The sequence below is a fragment of the Hyperoodon ampullatus genome (genome assembly GCF_949752795.1).
Source record: "Hyperoodon ampullatus genome assembly, chromosome: 11".
Classification (NCBI taxonomy): Eukaryota; Metazoa; Chordata; class Mammalia; order Artiodactyla; family Ziphiidae; genus Hyperoodon; species Hyperoodon ampullatus.
In genome coordinates, this window is record NC_136924.1 from 102,165,831 (window position 1) to 102,185,615 (window position 19,785).

Consider the following 19,785-nt stretch of genomic DNA (forward strand, 5'->3'; position numbering starts at 1 on the left):
CAGGGAGGGGTCTGCGGAAAGGCCAGGCCCCCACCACCACCACCCCGGGTCTAACAGGTGCAGGGCTGGGACGTGGGGCGGCGGCCGGGAACCCAGGCAGCGCAGCCCCGCAGGGAGAGCCCGGGCTCTGGGGCGGCAGGGCACTCAAGCGTCTCCGTCTCGGATCAGCATTCGTCCAGACACAAAGCTCTGCCGGCGTGTCCCGCCCAGTGAGCTCCGCGTGTGCTTCGGGGGCGCACCCGTGTGACCCCCGGGGGCCCAGGTACTGCTGTCAGATCCTGTGCAAGGGAGGCCCAGCGGGGTGGGGGGCACTCCGGGCCTCCACTCCCTCCACAGCCCCCACCTGACGTCCGGCCACCAGAGGCGCAGCCACAGAAGCACCTGCCACAGCTCTGGAGGAAGGCTTCTCAGGGCCGACAGTCCAGACGCGGCGTCCCGGGCACCGCCGCACGACGCGCGCTCCTCCATCCGGGCACAGCCCCCCTCCCCGCCCCGCCAGAGGCAGGCGGCCGCAGCGCCAGGCCGGTCTCCCTCCTCCTTGCCCCTGGGTGCCGGGGCTTCCAGGCAGGCCGCTCGCATCTGCAGTAAGTGGGACCTCCAGTCCTGGGTCTGCGAAGGCCCGGGAGCAGGGCCCCTCCCCCAGCACTCCCGCACTGCTGGCAAGCTCCTATCCACCCCTCAGAGTCCACGTCGGATGGCCTGACCTCCTCAGACAAGACTTACGGGACCCAGCCCCTTTTCCGGCAGCTCTCTGCTCCAAAGCCTGCATCCCGGTGTCCCACTGTCGCCATTCCCACCACACAGCACTCTGTCCCGCGGAGCCTTCTCTGGGCCCAGCCCAGAGAAGTCCGTCCTTGGACCCCAGCGGAAAGGCTGCCCCCTCGCGGCAGGAGGCCAGAAGCCGCCCCGCGGTGCCTTCCTAGAGCCAGCTCAACCCCTGCAGCCGGAAGGCTCCTCCCACCCTCCCCCAGCTCGAGCGCAGACCCTCTTCCACGGACAGTCAGCCGTGGCTCCCGGCGGGCTCAGGGTTTGCCCGGAGATGGCAGGGACCCGGGCCCAGGAGAGCCCCCAGCCCGACCTGCGGGCGTCCCGACGGGTGGGATGGGACTGGGAACCACGTGCCCCTGCTGAGGCCGCCGACGGAGGCCTGCGCAGCAGACAGACCCGCAGGAGGGGCACGGCCGGGGCGGAGTCGCCCAAAAGGGTCTCAGGGGTGAGGCCCCCCTCAGTGAAGACCGCCCCCTCCCCCGGGAGGGCCATCCCACCCGGCAGCGCAGCGCGTCCCGCTCGCCGGATGAAAGAAACGCGCCCCACGCCCCGCGCCCGGACTGCTGGCTGAGGGTCTCGGACTTCTCGGGGTTTCCGGTCACTAAGTCACTCAACAACCCACTTCCGCCGGCCGCAGCGTGTCCAGGGCAGCGCGAGCCGGGGAGGCGCCTCGGCCCGCACCCGCGTCTGCCTCACGCGGAGGGAGCAGCGAGACGGAGCGCGCGGGGGCAGGGAGGGGGCGGCCCAGGAGCAGAGGGCGCGGGGACTGGGGACGCCGGGCGGTACTCACCTCCCACGGCGGCGCCCGGCGGCGAGAAGGCTGCGCACAGGCCTCGGGCGGGAAAAAAGCCGACATTCCGGGGGCGGAGCGCGCAACCGCCGCAGGCCCACTTCCTGTAGCTTCCGCCCCGCCCCGACAAGGCTCCGCCCCCTCACTGCCGGCCACGCCCGCCCCGGCACGGCCACGCCCCCACCCCATCATTTCCTCAACCTTGCTGCGGCCCCGCCCCTTCCAGGCCGCACCCTGACAAGGCTCCGCCCCAGGCCCACCTCCAGGCCCCGCCCCTCGCCAGGTCGCTGGAGGCCGCGCGCGGAGAAGCGAGACCAGGGCAGTCGCTACTCGCGAACTCAGGAACAGAAGCCGAATTTTAAAAAGAAGAAAAAAGACCGGAAAGTAATATAACCAGAAACCATGGGCTGGTTACAGTCAAATCATAAAATCGCAGGATTTTCTACTTTTTTGTACTTTCCAATTTTTCTTAAATGACTGTGGCACCAATTTTACAGTGAATAAAAACTATGTAGGGCTTCCCTGATGGCGCAGTGGTTGAGAGTCCGCCTGCCGATGCAGGGGACACGGGTTCGTGCCCCGCTCCGGGAAGATCCCACATGCCGCGGAGCGGCTGGGCCCGTGAGCCATGGCCGCTGAGCCTGCACGTCCGGAGCCTGTGCTCCACAACGGGAGAGGCCACAACAGTGAGAGGCCCGCGTACTGCAAAAAACAAAAACAAAAACAACTACGTAATAGGGACTTCGCTGGTGGCGCAGTGCTTAAGAATCCACCTGCCAATGCAGGGGACACAGGTTTGAGCCCTGGTCCGGGAAGATCCCACATGCCGCAGAGCAACTAAGCCTGTACGTCACAACTACTGAGCCTGCGCTCTAGAGCCCGCGAGCCACAACTACTGAACCCGCCTGCCTAGAGCCCGTGGTCCACAACAAGAGAAGCCACCACAAAGAGAAGCCCGCGCACCACAACAAAGAGTAGCCCCCGCTTGCCACAACTAGAGAAAGCCCGCGCGTAGCAACGAAGACCCAACACAGCCAAAAATAGAGAGAGAGAGAAAGAAAGGAAGAAAAACAGACACAGAGCAGATTCGTGGCTCCCAGAGACAGGGACAGGGAGTGGGTGAAATGGGTGAAGGGGGTCGAAAGGTACAAACTTCCAGCTGTAAAATAAGTGTGTCCTGGGAATGAAATGTTCAGCATGGTGACGGTAGTTAACACTGCTATGTCGTGTATGTGGAAGTTGCTGAGAGAGTAGATCTTAAAAGTTCTCACTGCAGGAAAAAATGTTTAACTATGTGAGGTGATGGATGTTAACTAAACCTACCGGTGATTGATCTGTAATGTGTACAAACACCAAGTCGTGATGTAGGCAGCCGGGAGCCAGAGGTCTGCGTGCGGGAGGTGGTCCGGGCAGAGGGAGCTGGGCTCTAAAGGGGCAGGACGGGGAAGAAGGGGGCACAGGGACGCGCTGCCGCCCTCCTCCTGAGCTGCCTGCACCGCGGGGTCTGTGTGGGGCTGGACCAGCCAGGGGCCCTGGAGCCTGCAGGGCTGAGGCCAGGGCTCCGAGGGGACTCCCACAGTCGCTGCTGCTTCGACGGGCACCTGTCCCCTCAAGCCGAGGAGGTGAGGCCTCTGACTTCCCCAAGACAAATCCCTTCGGGATGGGGGCTCTGGGCGGCAGCTAGGCTCACACCCCACCTCCCACAGCACCCCCGCCCCAGCCTTCTCTCGGGGTCAGGGTTCCACGGCCGCAGACGCCACTTTCCACCTGGCGCCCAGCTGACTCCTGATTTGTGGGGTCCAGCTTTCCTCCATCCCGGCCACCCCATCCCGTCACCGCAGGATGCAGACTGACAGCCAGTTCGCGAGGGGTGACATCTTACATACCGAGGGCCGTGGGTCCCAGGCGTGCAGTGGGAATCGGGCCGCGGGGCCCTGGGCCCTCCCGGCTCTAGACCAAGAGCCACACCAGCAGAGGCCGGGAGAGCTCTTTCCAGCACCCAGGCCCCTCCAAGCTCCTCCTCTGTGCTCCCCACCCGCCCCACGGAACCCAGTGGGTCGAGGTGCGTTCAGAGGGGTCAGTCTGGGAGGCCAGGAAGGCCCAGTAACTTGCTTGGAGGCCGGGGGAGGTTGGCTGACGTGTAGGAGCCACCCCAGCCCTGGAGAAAGGTCTGACCCTGGGCGGGGGTGGACCAGCTCCCAACCTTCAAGGTGCTTTCCCACCAAGACAGAGCCGAGGCTTTGGACCTCGAAGGACAGGCAGAGAGGTACCCCACCCCCCCGCCCCCGTCCGCAGTCCCCGCCCCCTCCCCACCCCCGCGCGCTCCTTCCCCAGTCCCCGCCCCCTCCCCACCCCCGCGCGCTCCTTCCCGCTGCTCCCTCTGCGTGAGGCAGACGCGGGTGCGGGGCCGAGGCGCCTCCCCGGCTCGCGTTGCCCTGGACACGCTGCGGGCGGCGGAAGCGGGTTGTTGAGTGATTTAGTGACCGGAAACCCCGAGAGGTCCGAGACCCTCAGCCAGCAGGGGCAGCGTGTGTGCACGTGTGCACCCCGGGCGCTCTCTCCACGTCTGTCCTGGAATCAGGGGCCTTCTCCACTGCCCCGCTGAAGTCCCAGCCGCAAGGCCACCTCAGGGAGGGGACATGGGTGTGGGGCTGCCACAAAACGCTCCCTGCCAAGCCCGGCAGCCCCGGCCCCTGGGCACCGCACCGGATGGCCCATCCGAGGACGCTTCCTCCCTCCCCGCCGAGCCGCACTCAGGGAGTCTTCCGGGCAATACAACAGCCCGTTCTGTCCTTCCCATGTCCCGCTCCGGTTCCTAAGACGGGACCGTGGGGATCAGGGTTCAGGAGGGATTTCGGAGCCACGGACACGGGTTCTCGGACGAATGGTGGCAGCTGCAGGGCAGCCTTCCCTCAGTTGTCTGCCTGAAGCCACCATTACCTCCTACCACGTGGGTGCCTGTGAACCACAGCCAAACCCTGCTTGTCTCCATCTCTGATCAAGGGGCCCCTCTGAAGAACAAAAGGGGGTCAGCACAGGTGGCACCAGCCCCACTGCCCCCACCAGGCACAGTCCCTGACCCAGACTTCCTTTGAGGAATCGAGGGCCACGCTGCTTTTGTTTTTCTACCCGATGCGCACGTGGTGCCGGAGGCTCTGGGACTCAGCTGGCCCAGCACTGACCCCGCCCGCTGCCGCCCAGAGGAAAGCCCTGTGCCTTTGGGATCAGCTCCACGGTGACAGAGGCCAGCCACACGCCCCGCGGCCAGCGCACGAGGAGGGCACCGGGGCCGCAACATCAGGGCTCCCAAGACCCTGTGCTCTGAATGTACTTGGGGAGGTGGATACATCTCATCGATATAGGCCTGCAGGCTGCAGAGCCCCCAGCACTGGGCTGCCAGGGCCTCGGGGTCACCCTGACGAGGAGACCACTTCACAGAACGCGCGTCTCTCCGGGAGGGTCCTGGCGCTGCTTTGGAGGGCGGCCTCGTACACCCTGGCGCTCCACACACTTTCTCAAGGGGTGTCAGCAGGTGGCCAGACCAGGACAACATGGACGAAAATGAAGTCGGCTGAGAAAGCACAAAGGTGGTATTCTTCAAACCCATACACACACTGACAGGGGCCACCGTGTGTGGACACCAACCCACCGAAGAGCGTGCCCTGGCTCATGCCAAGAATACACTCTGTACTTGTTTTACAAACTTTTATTGCGCATAAAATGGCCCATTCCCCTTTGGATCAGTTGTTACCACCTTTAAAATCGTTTTCTTTAAACTCTCTCCACTTTCTGCCCCACTGAAAAAATTCTGCTCTTTGAAAAGACAGAGGATAGTCTATCATTGCTGGTCAGAGCAGCTGGAGGACAGCTCCCGGGGCAAAGGCCAGAAGACGCCATCTGAGCAGGACTGGACCCCCAGGTGGAGCCGCTGGTGACCTCAGACTGAGGCGAGGTGCGCTGCCGCCCTGCCTCTGCTGGAGCCGAAGCCGGTTGTCCCTGCATGGGCCTTGGGCTTGGGCTTGCTCACGCCGTGTCATTTCAGAGAGAGAGATGTCCTGCTGCCCGGCCTTCAAGGGGACTTTACAGGAGCTGAGTGCATTTCCAGAGTTGGGAAACACTGCACGCAGTCCGTCAGCAGGGCACTACAACAACCTGCAAACTAGTGGTTACAACACGGGAGCGTTCAGAAGACATGCTCTACTAGAACCTGAAGGCGCAGCCCTGCGGGAGGGAGTGGGGAGCACTTCCGAGCTTCTCTGCAGCCTCCAGGCCGTCCTCGCTCCTGCAGGCGCAGTGTGCTTCCGCAGGGGCACGTGCCGTGTCCCTCCTGGCCACTCTGTAAACTTGTCCTCGTCCTGGGTGGGCAGAAGCTCGAGCGACGGGCCTGGCAGTTGCCGTGCACCAGGCCGGGGGGTGGGAAGGGTAGGCAAAGGCCACACAGGCGATGAATCCCGTCCCATATTGGGAGGCTGGGATTTAAGGATGGGATCTAGAACACCCTCCGCTCCCCCTTTTAAGAAAGGAGAATAGAAATGGAGGCTCTACCTCATCAAGCAAGAGGTGAAGGTCAGAGCCGCGAGGGCTGGAGCAGCGCGTGCCCTGGATTCCAGACGGCAGCTTTGGGACAGACCGAAGAAGAAGACAGTTCTTTGCTCCTTTGCAGTGAGAATGACTCTGTTCAAGTTGAGGCACGATGTGGTTCCCCAAGGACATCCCAAGGTCGGCATGGACGCCCCTTGTCCTGCCCTGAGGCCTCTCCTCCCTGCATGCGGTCCCGCTCCACCAGGAGTCGGCTGGAGGGCCTCCGGGACTCGCCTGGCACTGCCCTCACTCCTCTGTGGATGAGCACGGCCCCTGCAGAGTCTAACAGTGGCTCTGCAGGCTGGACACTGCCGGCCTCTGGCTGAGCCACGGCACGAGCTGGCTCCACGGTGCTTCCCGTCCAGTGCCTCCCCATGAAGAGGCGCTGGGCTGGAGCTGGGCCGGAGCTCGTGTGTGTGTGTGTGTGTGTGTGTGTGTGACCCCAACTGGAGTCCCCCAGTGTGCCGTCACTGCAGCTCCAGCTGGCTGGGTCTGGGCCTCGCTGAGCAGGGTCCCACACGCTGGTGCAGCCGGCCTAAAACTTTCTTTAATAAACGTGCTGTGGGAGGTGAGATCTCGGCACCAAAACGGAGGAAAAATGGGTTCTGCAGAGCTAGGATTCCAACAGGGAGGCCAAGAGGCATCTGTGCCTCATGGCGTGGCCTCCAGCAGCTCAAACGCATCCTTGACAAGCAAGCGGTGTAGACACGGACGCCCAGGGCCGGGCACAGGACGGGCGCTGCACGCCAGGGCCCACACGGGGGTCTTGCTGACCTGAGGGCTCAGGTTAGCCCCACGATGAAAGAGTAATGAATGGAGTGACAGCATGGTCAGCTGGGACCCACCCCCACACCCCTACCCAGGTGCCAGGCAATCAGTGTCCTGGTAAAGATATAAAAGTGAAGTTGCTTCTTTTCAAGTATTAAAAAAATAAGTTAATTGACAAAGAGGCCACGTCTCCCAGGCTGTCAACTCCGTTCGGGGCAAACCCAGGAACGAGGCGAGTGGGTCGGCCTCCCGCCCGCCACAAGGAGCCCGTGACAAGGAGGCCGGCCTGTGGCGGGGCCAGAAGAGGGTCTCCACCCGACCCTGAAATCAGTGTCTTCCAGTGTTGTGAATTAAAAGCAAATGCAGCAGCCTCAGGCCTCAGGCCACAGCCAGGAGAGGCCCGGAGTGTGGCACTGGGCCCGTGGGGCGGGCCTCCTCAGCCCAGGGTGAAGTCTGCGCTGGCCCCCTGGGCCTGGGGATAGGGGAGGAGCTGTGTCCCTCCGACCAGGCGTCCCCCCAGGATCCCACGTTCCTCCATCTCCGCAGCAGGAGGGCAGGGAGGCCTCTTCGAGGAGGCTGAGCTACTGGACCGCCGTCTTCACTGGGGCTCCCACAGCTTGGCGCTTGACTGATTCTCAGAGCCACGAGGAGGTCTGAGTGCAAACTCCCAGGAGGCGCCAGGCCCACTTAGACCTCGGATCTGGATGGTGTGGGAGCAGCCAGCCCGGGTCAGACGGATGCACAGACCAGCCAGGGCCGGGCGGCGCTCAGGACCAGTTCAGGCTGAAGCCCTTGGACAGCATGGCGGCCTCCAGGTCCTTGTCCTCCTCCTTCTCCCGGAGCCGCTGCTCCTCCAGCAGGGCCACCAGGGCGTCTCTCTGCTCCACCACCTCCAGCATCTCGTTCAGGATCCTCTTTTCCTCCGACAGCTCCTCCTCTGTCTTCAGGTGATCTGGGCAGAACCAAACACGTGAGTCCACAGGGCCAGAGGCAGCCGCCCCACCCTCCTCCCCACCCCTCCTACCTTCCATGGCCATCCGCTCGCGGAGCTCCTGCTGCAGCCGGCTCTGCCGGTCCTCCAGCTCCAGCTCCCGGGCGCTGGAGTTTCCGGGGATTTGGGGGGAAAACAAGCAAGTGACTGGTGGGGGGTGGCACGGTTCCGCGTCCCCTAAACCGGGAGGGGACTGCGCTCCTGCTGTGACGGGCCCCGAGCCCACGCCCCCCCGGCCGCCCCCGGCCCGAGCCCACTCACAAGATCATGAGCTCCGACTCGTAGCGCACCACGGCGTTCTTCTCCTGCACCAGCCGGAACCACTCCTGCATCAGCCCGGGGTCGTCCTTCTTCCCCATGCCTGCCGAGAGAGGGCGCGTCGGGCAGGCAGCGCCGCCGTCCCCAGCCCGGACTCGGCGACGGGGCAGATGTGCAGAGAGCCCAGCAGGGCGCTGCCTGACGCTCCCAGGCCAGGCCCAGTGTGCCTTCGGCCACGGGGACGCCCACCCCCAAGGGTCCCCAGCCTGCGCCTTCCTCTGTCCCTCCGGCCGGCCTCACGCCCCAGCCACCGGAGGCAGCTCGCCTGGACCTCTCCCGCTCGACCGCTTGCTTTCTCTTGGCCTGTTTTCGGTGCTCTGCCGTCTAGCACGTATTTGGTACTTGCTAGGTACTAGGTCTGCTCTGAGGCCAGTGTAATGAAGAGGCAAACGGAGATTAAAAGGGCACTCGGCCCTCCTCTCCGGGGATGCTCACTACGGCACCTCCACAGGGTCCCTGCCCCGAGGCCTCCTCGTTTCCGATACCCTGACCAGGGAGGTGCCTCTCTCGATTTGTGGCTCCTCAGGCTTCCTGACAGATGCTGCCACGACCCCTGCATGGCAGACGCAGTACGTCCCTGGGAGGCGTGGGGACTCTCACCAGGGCAGGGAGACCGCAGGCTCCCTGCTCTGATCCAAGCCCAGCAGCAGCTTCTGGGGCTGGTGCCACCCACACTCGGCTGCCTGCACCCTACTCAGCTGACACCCTCTCCACCAGGAGCGGCCTGACCCCCTCGGGCTCAGCTGCAGCAGGAGGGAAGGAAGACCTTTCCAAGGAGCCACACCCCACAGAGAGGACACAAGGAAGCCCACGGCCATAGTGGGTCCCGTCCAGACGCAGAAGCCAGACTGCAGTGGCCCTTCACTGTTTTCAGATTACAAGCCACTCGACAGTCTCAGGAAACCTGGGGACTCTCTTCCTGGGAAACTGCACGTGAACACATCGAATAACTCTGCCAAGGACTCCAGGTGTTCATGGGCCCCACAAGTCCACCCACGGCTGGGCTAAGAGGCCAGGACGGGGAGGTCTCTCCAAGTGCCTCTGCTTTATGGGTCACTGGTCGGAAGTCCTCTCCCAGTAAAACCAAGCCCAGGAACACACAGGGTGGCTCTCAGGGATCCCGACCTCCCACCGCACACGAGGGCAAGGGCCGCGTCTGCACTGCGCTGTCCTGGGTCCTGGCCGCTGCGGAGGGCGTGCTGGGCGCCGGGGCCGGAGCACTCCCGACCGCCCGGCAGCCCCCATCCAGCTCCACACGTTCCTTCCTGAGCGGCTCTGCACAGGCCACCCGCGGGGCGTACGGGGAGTACGGGGCCCGGGGCAGGTAAGCTCTCTGGGCGCCAGGATGCCTCCTGAAGCGCTCGAGCCAGCTCCGGAGGGACGGCCGAGGTGGACGCAGCTGGTGGTGGTCAGCGGTGAGCGAGCGCCGGGGAGAGCAGAGGAAGGTTAGCGGGTTAGCCGTGGTCACACTCCCCGGCCCCGCCCGCATGCCTTGTCAACGACAATCACCACCACAAGGGACTGCAAACCAGACAAACTTAAAACACACACACTCAGCAAGACACAGGGCAGAGAAGTCTGCTTTTAGTGGTTTGGAAAGAACCGGGGCATCTGTGCAGAACAGTCTTTGTAAGGACAGTATTCCTCGACTTCACCAGCACAAATTGCTGCCCACACGGGGCAGGGCTCCTCACCCGCGTCCCGGTCCCTCTATCTGCGGGACTGGAAGCTGAAAGGCCCGACCACGACTGGTGGCCTGGAACCGTGGATGCCTGCAGCCTGAGAGGCCCCCAGACCTGGACCTGCTCCCTGCCTGCACCCGCCCCCCAGCCCCCCGAGACAGTCGAAGGGATACTGTACCTTGTAAGGGACTGCCACATACTCAGGGGGTTTGTAACAGGGCTACCAGGTATCAGAAGAAGAAAGAGAAAGAGCTGGGTTTCGGGTCCCTGTTTGACTAGTGTAGCTACGGCCCCCCGAGAGGCGGTGGGGAGAAGGCTGGGGTTTACTTTACCTTCCTGGACACAGCAAGGGCAGAAGGAGAGAGGTCTACGTCGTGGAGTCCCGCCACTGGGCTCGACTTCAAAAAGGGCCAAACAAGGAGGAGGAGGCGAGACGGACAGAGAGGGGGGGAGGCGGAAGTGGAGGGGGACAGGGAGAGGAGAAGTGACAACAAGCAGAGGACAAAAAGCAAACGAAGTGAGAAAGGAACAACAGGAGGCAAAGGAAAAATACAAGAAATGGAAAAGCAGAAGCAAGGGAAATACGGTCTACAAATGAATTCAGTCCTTTATCCAGCACAGAGACTGAGCAGGAACAGCCCCGGGCCTGGGGAGGGCGGGCTCCCTCCTCCTGTGGTCCTTGCTGGGAGGGCGGGAGAGCTGGGAATGACCATCTGGGGGCCTTTTGGGTTTGGGGATCCCTCCGTGAAAACATCCAAAGTGCCAGCAGGCCTGCCCGCTGCCGTGGAGCAGCCAGGCCCGAGGGAGAGTTCTCATGTTACCACGTGGATGAATCTAAGGGCTGGGGGGGCTCTGGGCGCTGAATCCAAAGAGGAGCTCCCCGCCATGGAGGCAGCGCCCAGCTTTGACGGGCCTACAGGGCTGACACCGGTGATGCTCTGAGTCTGAGCCAGGGCTCGCTGGTCCAGCGCGCCCCACGGAGGCGGTCCCCACCGCCCGAATCCCTGTCCCCCCACAGCCAGGGAGAGCCGACCGCCCCTCTTCCTCTGCCCCTCCCTCTCCGCAGAGGGTCGACGCCACAGCCGGGGACGCTGTCACAGGGGACGCTGTCACACTGCGGACTGCATGACAGGACACGCCCAAAACTCACAGAAACAAAGCTGGGAAGTCGTGCAGAGGACATCTCTAGACTCGGGGCCTGGGGCTCTCAGGAGGGGGGACCGTCAGCAAGGGACCATCACAGAACCACACGGCACACGCAGGCGCCACGGCCCCATGTGGTAGGCAGGGCCTGGACCATTAGAAACAAGCTTGTTTAGGTGAATACAAGGGCCAAGCAGCCACGTGTTGGCTGAGAGGCCCTTTACTTCGCAACGGGGTGAGTGCAACTGCCACGCTTTCTCTTTCTTTTAAGCTCTTCCCTGTGTTCTCCACAGGGCTTTGTGCATGAATCTGATATTGGGTGAAAATTCACGACTAAGGCCAGAGGCTGTGTGTGGTGGGTGTGCAGAGGCGGTGTGGGTGGTAGGTGTGCAGAGGCGGTGTGTGTGGTGTGTGTGCAGAGGCTGTGTGTGTGGTGGGTGTGCAGAGGCTGTGTGTGGTGGGTGTGCAGAGGCTGTGTGTGTGGTGGCTGTGCAGAGGCTGTGTGTGTGTGGTGGGTGGGCAGAGGCTGTGTGTGAGGTGGGTGTGCAGAGGCTGTGTGTGGGGGGGTGTGCAGTGGCTGTGTGTGAGGTGGGTGTGCAGAGGCTGTGTGTGGGGGTGTGTGCAGTGGCTGTGTGCATGTGGTGGGTGTGCAGAGTCTGTGTGTATGGTGGGTGTGCAGGCGCTGTGTGTGTGGGGTGGGTGTGCAGAGGCTGTGTGTGTGGTGGGTGTGCAGAGGCTGTGTGTTTGTGTGGGTGTGTGTGGTACGTGTGCAGCGATCACGTCCAGAGTTCCGAGTGGCGTGACCAGTTGGTCACTGGGGCAGGCGCGAGCCTCCTTTCTTACAAACACCCCCAACTTATAACGCATCTACATCCAACCTTCTCTGTCTAAAGGCTGGTGCTCAGGACACCTGGATATGTCCACAAACTACAGGGTCCCCACCTCTGATGCTCCCTGGGATAGATGTTAAATGCAAACAGGCTGCGGTGAAAGTGGAACAGCATCCCTGCTTGTTAGCAAGGGACAGGGACATGACACACAACCACACACATCCGAAACAAGGAAGCACGTGCCGGCAGCACAGGTAAGAATGTGCTTCCCCTTCTGGACATCACAAAACACAGCATTCAGCCCCGTTTATGTAGACCACATCCTCAGATGCCCTTCCAGCACAGAATACGGCATGAGATCACAGAACAGGACCCAGGACAGAAATTAGGAAAGCAGCACCCTCGTGACAACAGGCAGAGCAGATGTGAAATGGCCAGAGGCCATGAAGGGCGGGTTGTGACTCTCTTCCTTAGCCTTCCTGCGCGCTCTGATACTTCCATAATGTGTACTTTATGATCAGAAAAAACACCCAATAAACACTGTTTTAAAAAGAAGAAACTGAAGGAAAAAAACAGCCAAACAAAGGGAGTTCCACCCCAGACCTGAACCTGAAACAAGCATGCAAGGGAGACAGAGACGCTGGTTTGGAGCTAGTCTCTTGCCTCATTTGGAGACATGAGAGACACAGATTTGGTTCACCAGCTGTAGGGCAGAGAGGTCGTCACACTCATGGCAAATAGAAGTCGTTGATATTAGTTTCTGTATAACATCGGGGAGATGGGTTCCTGTCCGTGTGCATCACTCACTCTGACCCCAGCTGCCACCCAGAGCACCCAGAGCCCACGTGCCAGGTGCGGCCTTTGCAGGGTGGCCGTCAGCACCCACCCTCCCCAACTTCGGGTCAGGCGACATGTGTCACTGAATTGGAAAAGCTGCAGATTATCATCGTGCAGCCAGGCACGTCTCATGGATTCCAGAGGGACGCGTGACGTGAGCAGTGTGTCAGAATTCAAACCACGGGCACCTGTGTGGCCTCCTCTGGCCCCTGCACTGGCCCCGGGGGCTGCCCAGCCAGACAGGCACGGCAGCTCTGCCGTCAAAGGAGGGACCGGAGGCTCAGAGGGTCTGAGGTGCGCAGCCTGACTAGGACCCGCCCTCGCTCTCCCGTTCCCAGCACAGAGGACCCTTCCTAGAGGACCGACAGAGGCTCCAGGCAAACCCAACAAAAGGACGCAGCTTGGAGGACAGGGGTCACACACAGAGCCCACTCGGGTGCCAGACCTGGAAGGGCCACCAAGCCACCTGCGCCCCGCCTAACGGAGAGGCCCAGAGAAGGCGAGTGGCCGGGCTGGGGACACGGTGAAGCGGGCCTGAAGCCAGGTTTCGTCTCCCTAAGTCGGGTGCTCTCCAGCGACTGCCTTGCCTCTCTGGTGGCCCGGGGCCGGTCCAGGACCCTGCAGGCTGTGGAACAGCAGGCAGCCACGACTAGTCCTGCGGCAACGCCCCCTCCACTTGTTCTTTCTCTGTATTTCCATCTCCCCTGCTTCCTCATAAAGGCTCTGCCTGCAGCACCACATCCGCCCTCCCACCCAGTCACCCCACTACAGGGAACGTCAGGGTAGCTGGAGACAGAGTGGCTGGTTTGCAAGCCGTAGGGCGGCATGCAGCATCTGACAGGGTGGAAGACAGAGAGCTGGGGAGATACCTTGTTAGGAAAACTCAGTACGGAACAAACCTCTAGACTGGGGAAAAACGAAGGGAAAAAGAATGCATGTGAAAACTGAGATCCAACACACACACACACACACACACACACACACACGTGTGTACACACACAGGCTGGGACACGCACACACACAGGAATGCTGGGGAATCTCAAGGATTTAAAGTTCCTAAAGCAAAACCAGAGCCAGGCTAATGCTCAAACCGAACAGACCAGCCAAAAATCTGCCAGCATCAACTAAGGGGGGCAAACCGCACAGGGAGGCTCAGGACGGGGAGTGGGCAGGTCGGATGTGCTTCCCCGCCTTCCCACCACAACTCACAGCAACAACGAAAGCCCCTCCCCAGTCCTTTACACTACGTTTCTAAACCACTCACGTTCTTTCAATTTCCCCTTGAGACATACAAATCAAGAGGTGAGGTCTTTGAAAACTAGAAATCAGGTGTATGTATTTCAATTAATTTTTTTTTTGGTCACACCACGCCGCATGTGGGATCTTAGCTCCCGGACCAGGGATCAAACCCACACCCCCTGCATTGGAAGCACGGAGTCTTAACCAATGGACTGCGAGGGAAGTCCCCAGGTGCATATATTTCTAATTTAAAGTTCTCCAGAAGAGATGTTTTTATATGAAGATGTCCAGTAGCCTACCTTGGTCTAGTGCAGCAAGATTGGTGGCTGGGCAGGCAGGACGCTGCCTCTGTCCTTTAATGGGTCCTTTGAAATCACAGGATTCAGCTTTGCAAAAAGGGGATCTTTATACTCTGTGGCTCAGAAAGAGACTTTTAACAGATTTGGTGCCTTTAAAAGTTAGCTGAGAGCCACTGTAAGATCCCATGGAAGCAAGTCTGTGTGGCGGGCAGAGGCCGAGCAGGGATTTGGAGGCTGGCCTCCTCTTACCCACGCAGGAAGTAAGATTGGTGCTGGGTTTCCCTGTGGCTCTTTGGGGATGCAACAGTAGAGAAGCAATCAGATTCTACACTTCAGGCTCCAAATTTCAAAAGGGTGAAATTTCCCCAAATAATGAGATTACCAAGCGCTCTAAGAAAGAAACATCAGCAGAAACTGAAAAGGGGGCTGATTCTGGCATCCGTTCTCCTCCCGGACTCTGTGGGCGGGCAGCAGCCTCTGCGTGCTGAGCAGAGCCCACCGAGGCTAGAGTTTACACAGAAATCACAGAGAGCTGACAGAGCAGGAAGTGAATCGGGCAGCAGGGGTCACAAGGTGTTTAATGTAGGCCTTCATAATTCAGAGAGACACTGAGTTCCTTTTTCTATTTATTTCATTTTCCCCTGGAATTTGTGGGAATTCTAAACCCAGAAGGCTAGAAGCTGAAGTCCAGGGACACAGAAATGGAAACAGCCAACATCTTATCACTCAAGCCAACAGGAGCAAAGAAAACAAAACTAGCCACATGAGGTAATCAGTGTGGCAACAGTATTCGAGCTGGGAGGGAAGGGTGAACGTAATTTTAAAGAAATGGGTTCGATAGTTCCCAGTAGATTCTGAATTAAACAAAAAAATACTTCTCACATTCGTTTGGAATCGACATAAACGTTCCCCAGGGGTGCCGGGAAGCGGTGGGAAGGGAGCCCAGGACGTTAGTCAGGGGTGGGGTCTGTTAGTTGGGGTGTAAGCATCAGCCCTTTTACAGCAGCAATGGCCACGAGGTGGCAGCACCTGGACACCAGAAGCTCGGGGCCCTGGAGGGCCATGCAGGGGGCGAGCCTTGGCATGGGTGAGAGAACAGAGCAGAGGCCAGCGACAGCCCACCCCCAAGGGGGCCGGGAGGCTGGGAGCCTCCTTACTGGTGGAGCCTCTCTAAGACCAGGGCTCTGTCTTGAGTCGCAATCAGAATCATGCTTTGGTTTTTAAATGAATGGGCCAAGAAGTGACTCTCTTAAAAGGATGAGATTACAGTAAAATATCAGAGAGAGTGATCTTTGTCCCCTCGTCTGTTTCAAGACCGCTTTCAAGCATGGAGTCTGCATGGGGAGATGAAGAGGTCAGACCGCCTGACCCAGGACGCAGGACTCCAAGAAAGCGCTGGGCCCCGGAAGCCTCGGGAGCAGCCACCCGGCTTGGCTCCAGATACGAGGGCAGCCTTCCAGGAGAAAAGGTGCCCAAGGTCTAGAGGTGAGACTCAGGCCTTGGCTGTTTCTCTGATCCGACACAAATGGTGAGCTTTGTATGCAAGACAACAGACATACTGAGTTCCTTTGAGATGGCGGTTCCACTTTAGAAGGCGTGAGAATGGCCTGGAAGATTTGTTAAAGCAGGTAACCAGGCCTCACCTCCAGGGCTCCTGTCTCAGAAGGTCTGGGGCGGGGCCTGAGAACCTGCACTTCTAACAGGCCCCCAGGGGGTGGTGCCAATGCTGCCACTCCAGGGGCCATACACTGAGGACCACTGCCTGGGACTTTTCCTGTCTTTGTTGAAAAGAGCTGCAGAGTAGGTCCCTGGACAGAGCAAGGAGGGAGGAACATTCTCAGAGGCAATGGGTCAACACAGCCTCAAGTCTGGTGAATCTGGGCAGAAATCACCGAGACACCACTCCCAGGCACCTGGACCTCTCAGGGGGGGCCCGAGCGCGCCCTGACGGAGATCAGTGGAGGCCGAGCTCTCTGTGTGTTCGGTTCCCCAGTGTGGCTGGCAGTGAGCTTCCTGGGGGGAGTGCGAGGGACGTGCTTCGAGGGGAGGTCATGGTAGAGTGTGTGTATGCGTGCATGTTGAGTGTGTCCGTGTGTGTTCCTACCGTCAAACCACCAAACGATATTAGTGGGGCCAGAGTGAAGATTTGTGGTTGACAGGCTGGGGTAGGTGAACTTTTATTTATAAAACATTAAAATAACCCCGGGCAGCAAAAGCTATCTCGGGTCTCCCCCTGGAGCACCTACAGGCAGGGGGAGGGTCGGGCATTGCTCCCTTTGAGCTGGAAAAGGGCCTGTGCTTTTGCCATCTGCTGGTTATCGGGATGACTTCTTGCTGTTTGTGAGCAGGTGCAGGGGAGGGGGGCATCAGCAGGGTTAGTTCAGCAACAGGGCTGCATACATACCACCCAGACGCAAGTCGATGAGGTCAGTGTAATAAGACTCTCCCCAATAGTCTACAACAAGGAATCGGTGAAGAGAGTTACTGCATCAGACAACCCTCCGGTCCCCCCGAGCCTCCAGCAATGAACGGCGTGAAGCATAAGAAACACCCAGAGACGCAGCAGGAGGGGGACAGGCAGCAGCTGGAAAGCATGTGTCCTCCCAAGTGCCCCCCGCCCCCCCACGTGCACACTGTAGCCACAGACCTCTGGATCCAAGGGGCGCTCACAGAAAACCACAGGTGACTGCACTGACAGAAAGCGATCGGCCAGGACAGAAGCCTTGGCTTGGTCGGGAATCCTGCTGGGACTCAACCTCATCTAACTAAGATTTTAAAAAACTCAAGGGCAGATCAAAGGCTACGAACCTCCCTAATTTCCGAATATTAGAAGCCCCAGGCTAGGGGCTGAAGGCGAAATGTGAACACCCTAAAAATGCTGTGTCAGGAACCAGCCCTCAGCTTGCCTTCTCCACGCCGACCCCAGCAGAAGCAGAAGCACTTCTGCTGGACGGCCTGAGATGAAGGAGGCCCTGTTTCTTCTGCGTTCAGGCCCCCAAGGTCTCCAGCCCCGCTAAGAGCAGGCAGCGGGCGGCAACGTATTCTTGTTCATCATACTCCAGGACCCCGACACAGGCGCTGTGAGTGAGGGTGGTCCCCCAAGGCCGTAACGCACGCAGAGCGGAGTCGGCTGCGGTTCGCTACCCTTTCCTCCACAACTCACAATCTGACAGCTGGTCCTGGCAGCCTCTGGCTCCATACGAGGGCTCCTCCTTCCAAAACACACACAACGGAAAACAGACTGAGGCTGATCTAGTGGGTTCCAGAGACAAAGAGGGCTTCCCAGCTGCCCCAGAGCAGAAACCTCACGAGTCTCAGTCTATCCAAGGCTCTGAAGCTAAACTTGCCATGCAGATATACGTGAGACTCAGAACTATGCGAGCCTTCTCTGGAAGGCAGCTAGGCCACCAGTCTGACCCCTCAGAAAGCCCAACGGGTGAGACCGAATGAGACCGAATGGCCAGTTCAGGGAAGGAGCTGACCAGCACTGCTCAGCCCGAATGGCCTTGTCAAAGGCTCGGCTGCGAGCAGACTAGCAGGAGGGATGGGACACAGGAGACCAAGAGATGGCACAGCTGAGCCTCCAAGACGACCTCTGCCAGGTGGGGACAGAGCCCCAGGGCTTCTGACAAGAGGGAGTGTGCCCTAGGAAGTGATGTGCTTAAAAGAAAAAGAGTGAAGTACTGGGTTCCTGTGTCGAGTGTTTCCCAAATGCATTGTGGGAATCTCCCAACGGAGGTACCACAGCCCGTCTTTGAAACAGTAGACATGTATTTGGACAGAAGTTCTGGGAAGCTTAGCAGACTCTGGACCACAATTGTGGTTTCAACCTGCTCTCTGGAAGCTTCAGGTTCTTCAAGTGCTGTTCCGGGGTCTCCCAAATACCCGATTCACAACTACTTTTAACTCATCAAAAAACTTAAACCCTGGCTTCCCTGGTGGCGCAGTGGTTAAGAATCCTCCTGCCAATGCAAGGGACACAGGTTCCATCCCTGGCCCGGGAAGATCCCACATGCCACGGAGCAACTAAGCCCACACGCCACAACTACTGAGCCTGTGAGGCACAACTACTGAAGCCCGCGCGCCTAGATAGAGCCCATGCTCCGTAAGAGAGGCCACAGCAATGAGAAGCCCGCGCACCACAACGAAGAGTAGCCCCCACTCGCCGCAACTACAGAAAGCCTGTGCGCAGCAACGAAGACCCAACACAGCCAAAAGTAAAAAACAAATTAAAAAAAAAAAAAAAAAACCTTAAACAGGACACACCACGTTCGAATCTTTGATCCGCCAGTGTGTAACCCACTGAAGCCCATCAACATGTGAATCTGTGCTGCAGGTAAACTCGCTTCTGTGAGGCCCCAGGACCAGGCCTCTTCTGCCCTGTGTGTGTGTCTGCCCTGCCTGTGACGCACGGGAAAACGACACTTCACTCATCAACTTCAGTCCTGGCCTGCTAGCAGTCTCACTCTCGGAGTGTCCTGCCAGGGTGGTCCTCCAGGTGCAAGGTGGTCCTCCAGGTGCTAAGGTGGTCCTCCAGGTGCAAGGTGGTCCTCCTGGTGCTAAGGTGGCCCTCCAGGTGCTAAGGTGGTCCTCCAGGTGCAGGGTGGTCTTCCAGGTGCAAGGTGGTCCTCCAGGTGCCACAACACATAGCACACCTGGTTCTGGGCTCACTGTATGTTTGGGAGCATTTATCTGAGATCTCTTCTTCATAAGGAATCTGAACTGCAGTTGGATCTGTAGTGATTCCACTGAGAGAGCAACTCCAACTTTAAGCTGCAGACACCCAGACCATTCTCACTGTGCACGTCCTGAGATTCCCACGGCTGTATTTGACCTGCCTCCACCTCTGTGCATCAGGTGCCCACCCTGCGTCCAGGGCTGGACTGGACATGGAGGGTATTAACCCTGCAGCTCTCCACAACCTGCACTTTCAAATTTGTGTTTATTAATATTTAAGAGTAATTTTTTTTGCATTAAACTTGAACTCATAATTTGTCTTGTAAAAAAGCATTCTGCTGCTGATTAAAAAAAAAGCTTGAAAACCACTGACTTAGACAAAATCCTGGTTGTATGTATTTACAAAAAGGTAATTATGTAAACGACTAGTAAGCGGAATTTCAGCAAAATCCCAGGTCAATCTTCAGCGGTCCCTTTCCTCTGGCCCCTTGGCAGGCAGCAGACTGAGGAATGCAGCCTGCTGTGGAAATGCTGAGGAGCCACCATGGACAAACCACAGGGCAGCCGACAGACATCTGAATGCCAGGCGGAACCATCAGTGCTGGGTGTGCATCTGGACCTCAGAGCCCTGTGGAGCACAGGGGCACTTACGCGAACTGTGACCCCTCTCCACCTCGGCAGGAGGAATCTGAGGGTCCAGGGTCCTCCTGGCATCTTCTGCAAGAAGAGAGAGCAGAGATGGCAGGGCCCGCGGGTCCCCGTTCCCACTGCTTGCAGGGCTGCTCCGTCCAGGTTGTCAGGCTTGACCGAGGAGGCCGGGTCAGGGCATGCAGGGTGGGGGCCCTGCCGGGTGAACCTGAGT

General features: G+C 59.5%; 1 protein-coding gene across 1 annotated transcript in view; it reads right to left on the minus strand.

The window, feature by feature from the left end:
* Positions 1–7,674: 7,674 nt before the first annotated feature.
* The window catches only part of MICAL3 (microtubule associated monooxygenase, calponin and LIM domain containing 3), a gene marked incomplete at both ends in the record, with an annotated part of 97,127 nt that continues 85,016 nt past the window's right edge, over positions 7,675–19,785 (minus strand). Inside the window, 3 exons of the mRNA XM_079715002.1 lie at positions 7,675–7,859; positions 7,932–8,005; positions 8,160–8,259. Coding sequence (XP_079571128.1) covers positions 7,675–7,859; positions 7,932–8,005; positions 8,160–8,259 — 359 coding nt within the window. The remainder of the gene's footprint in view (positions 7,860–7,931; positions 8,006–8,159; positions 8,260–19,785) is intronic.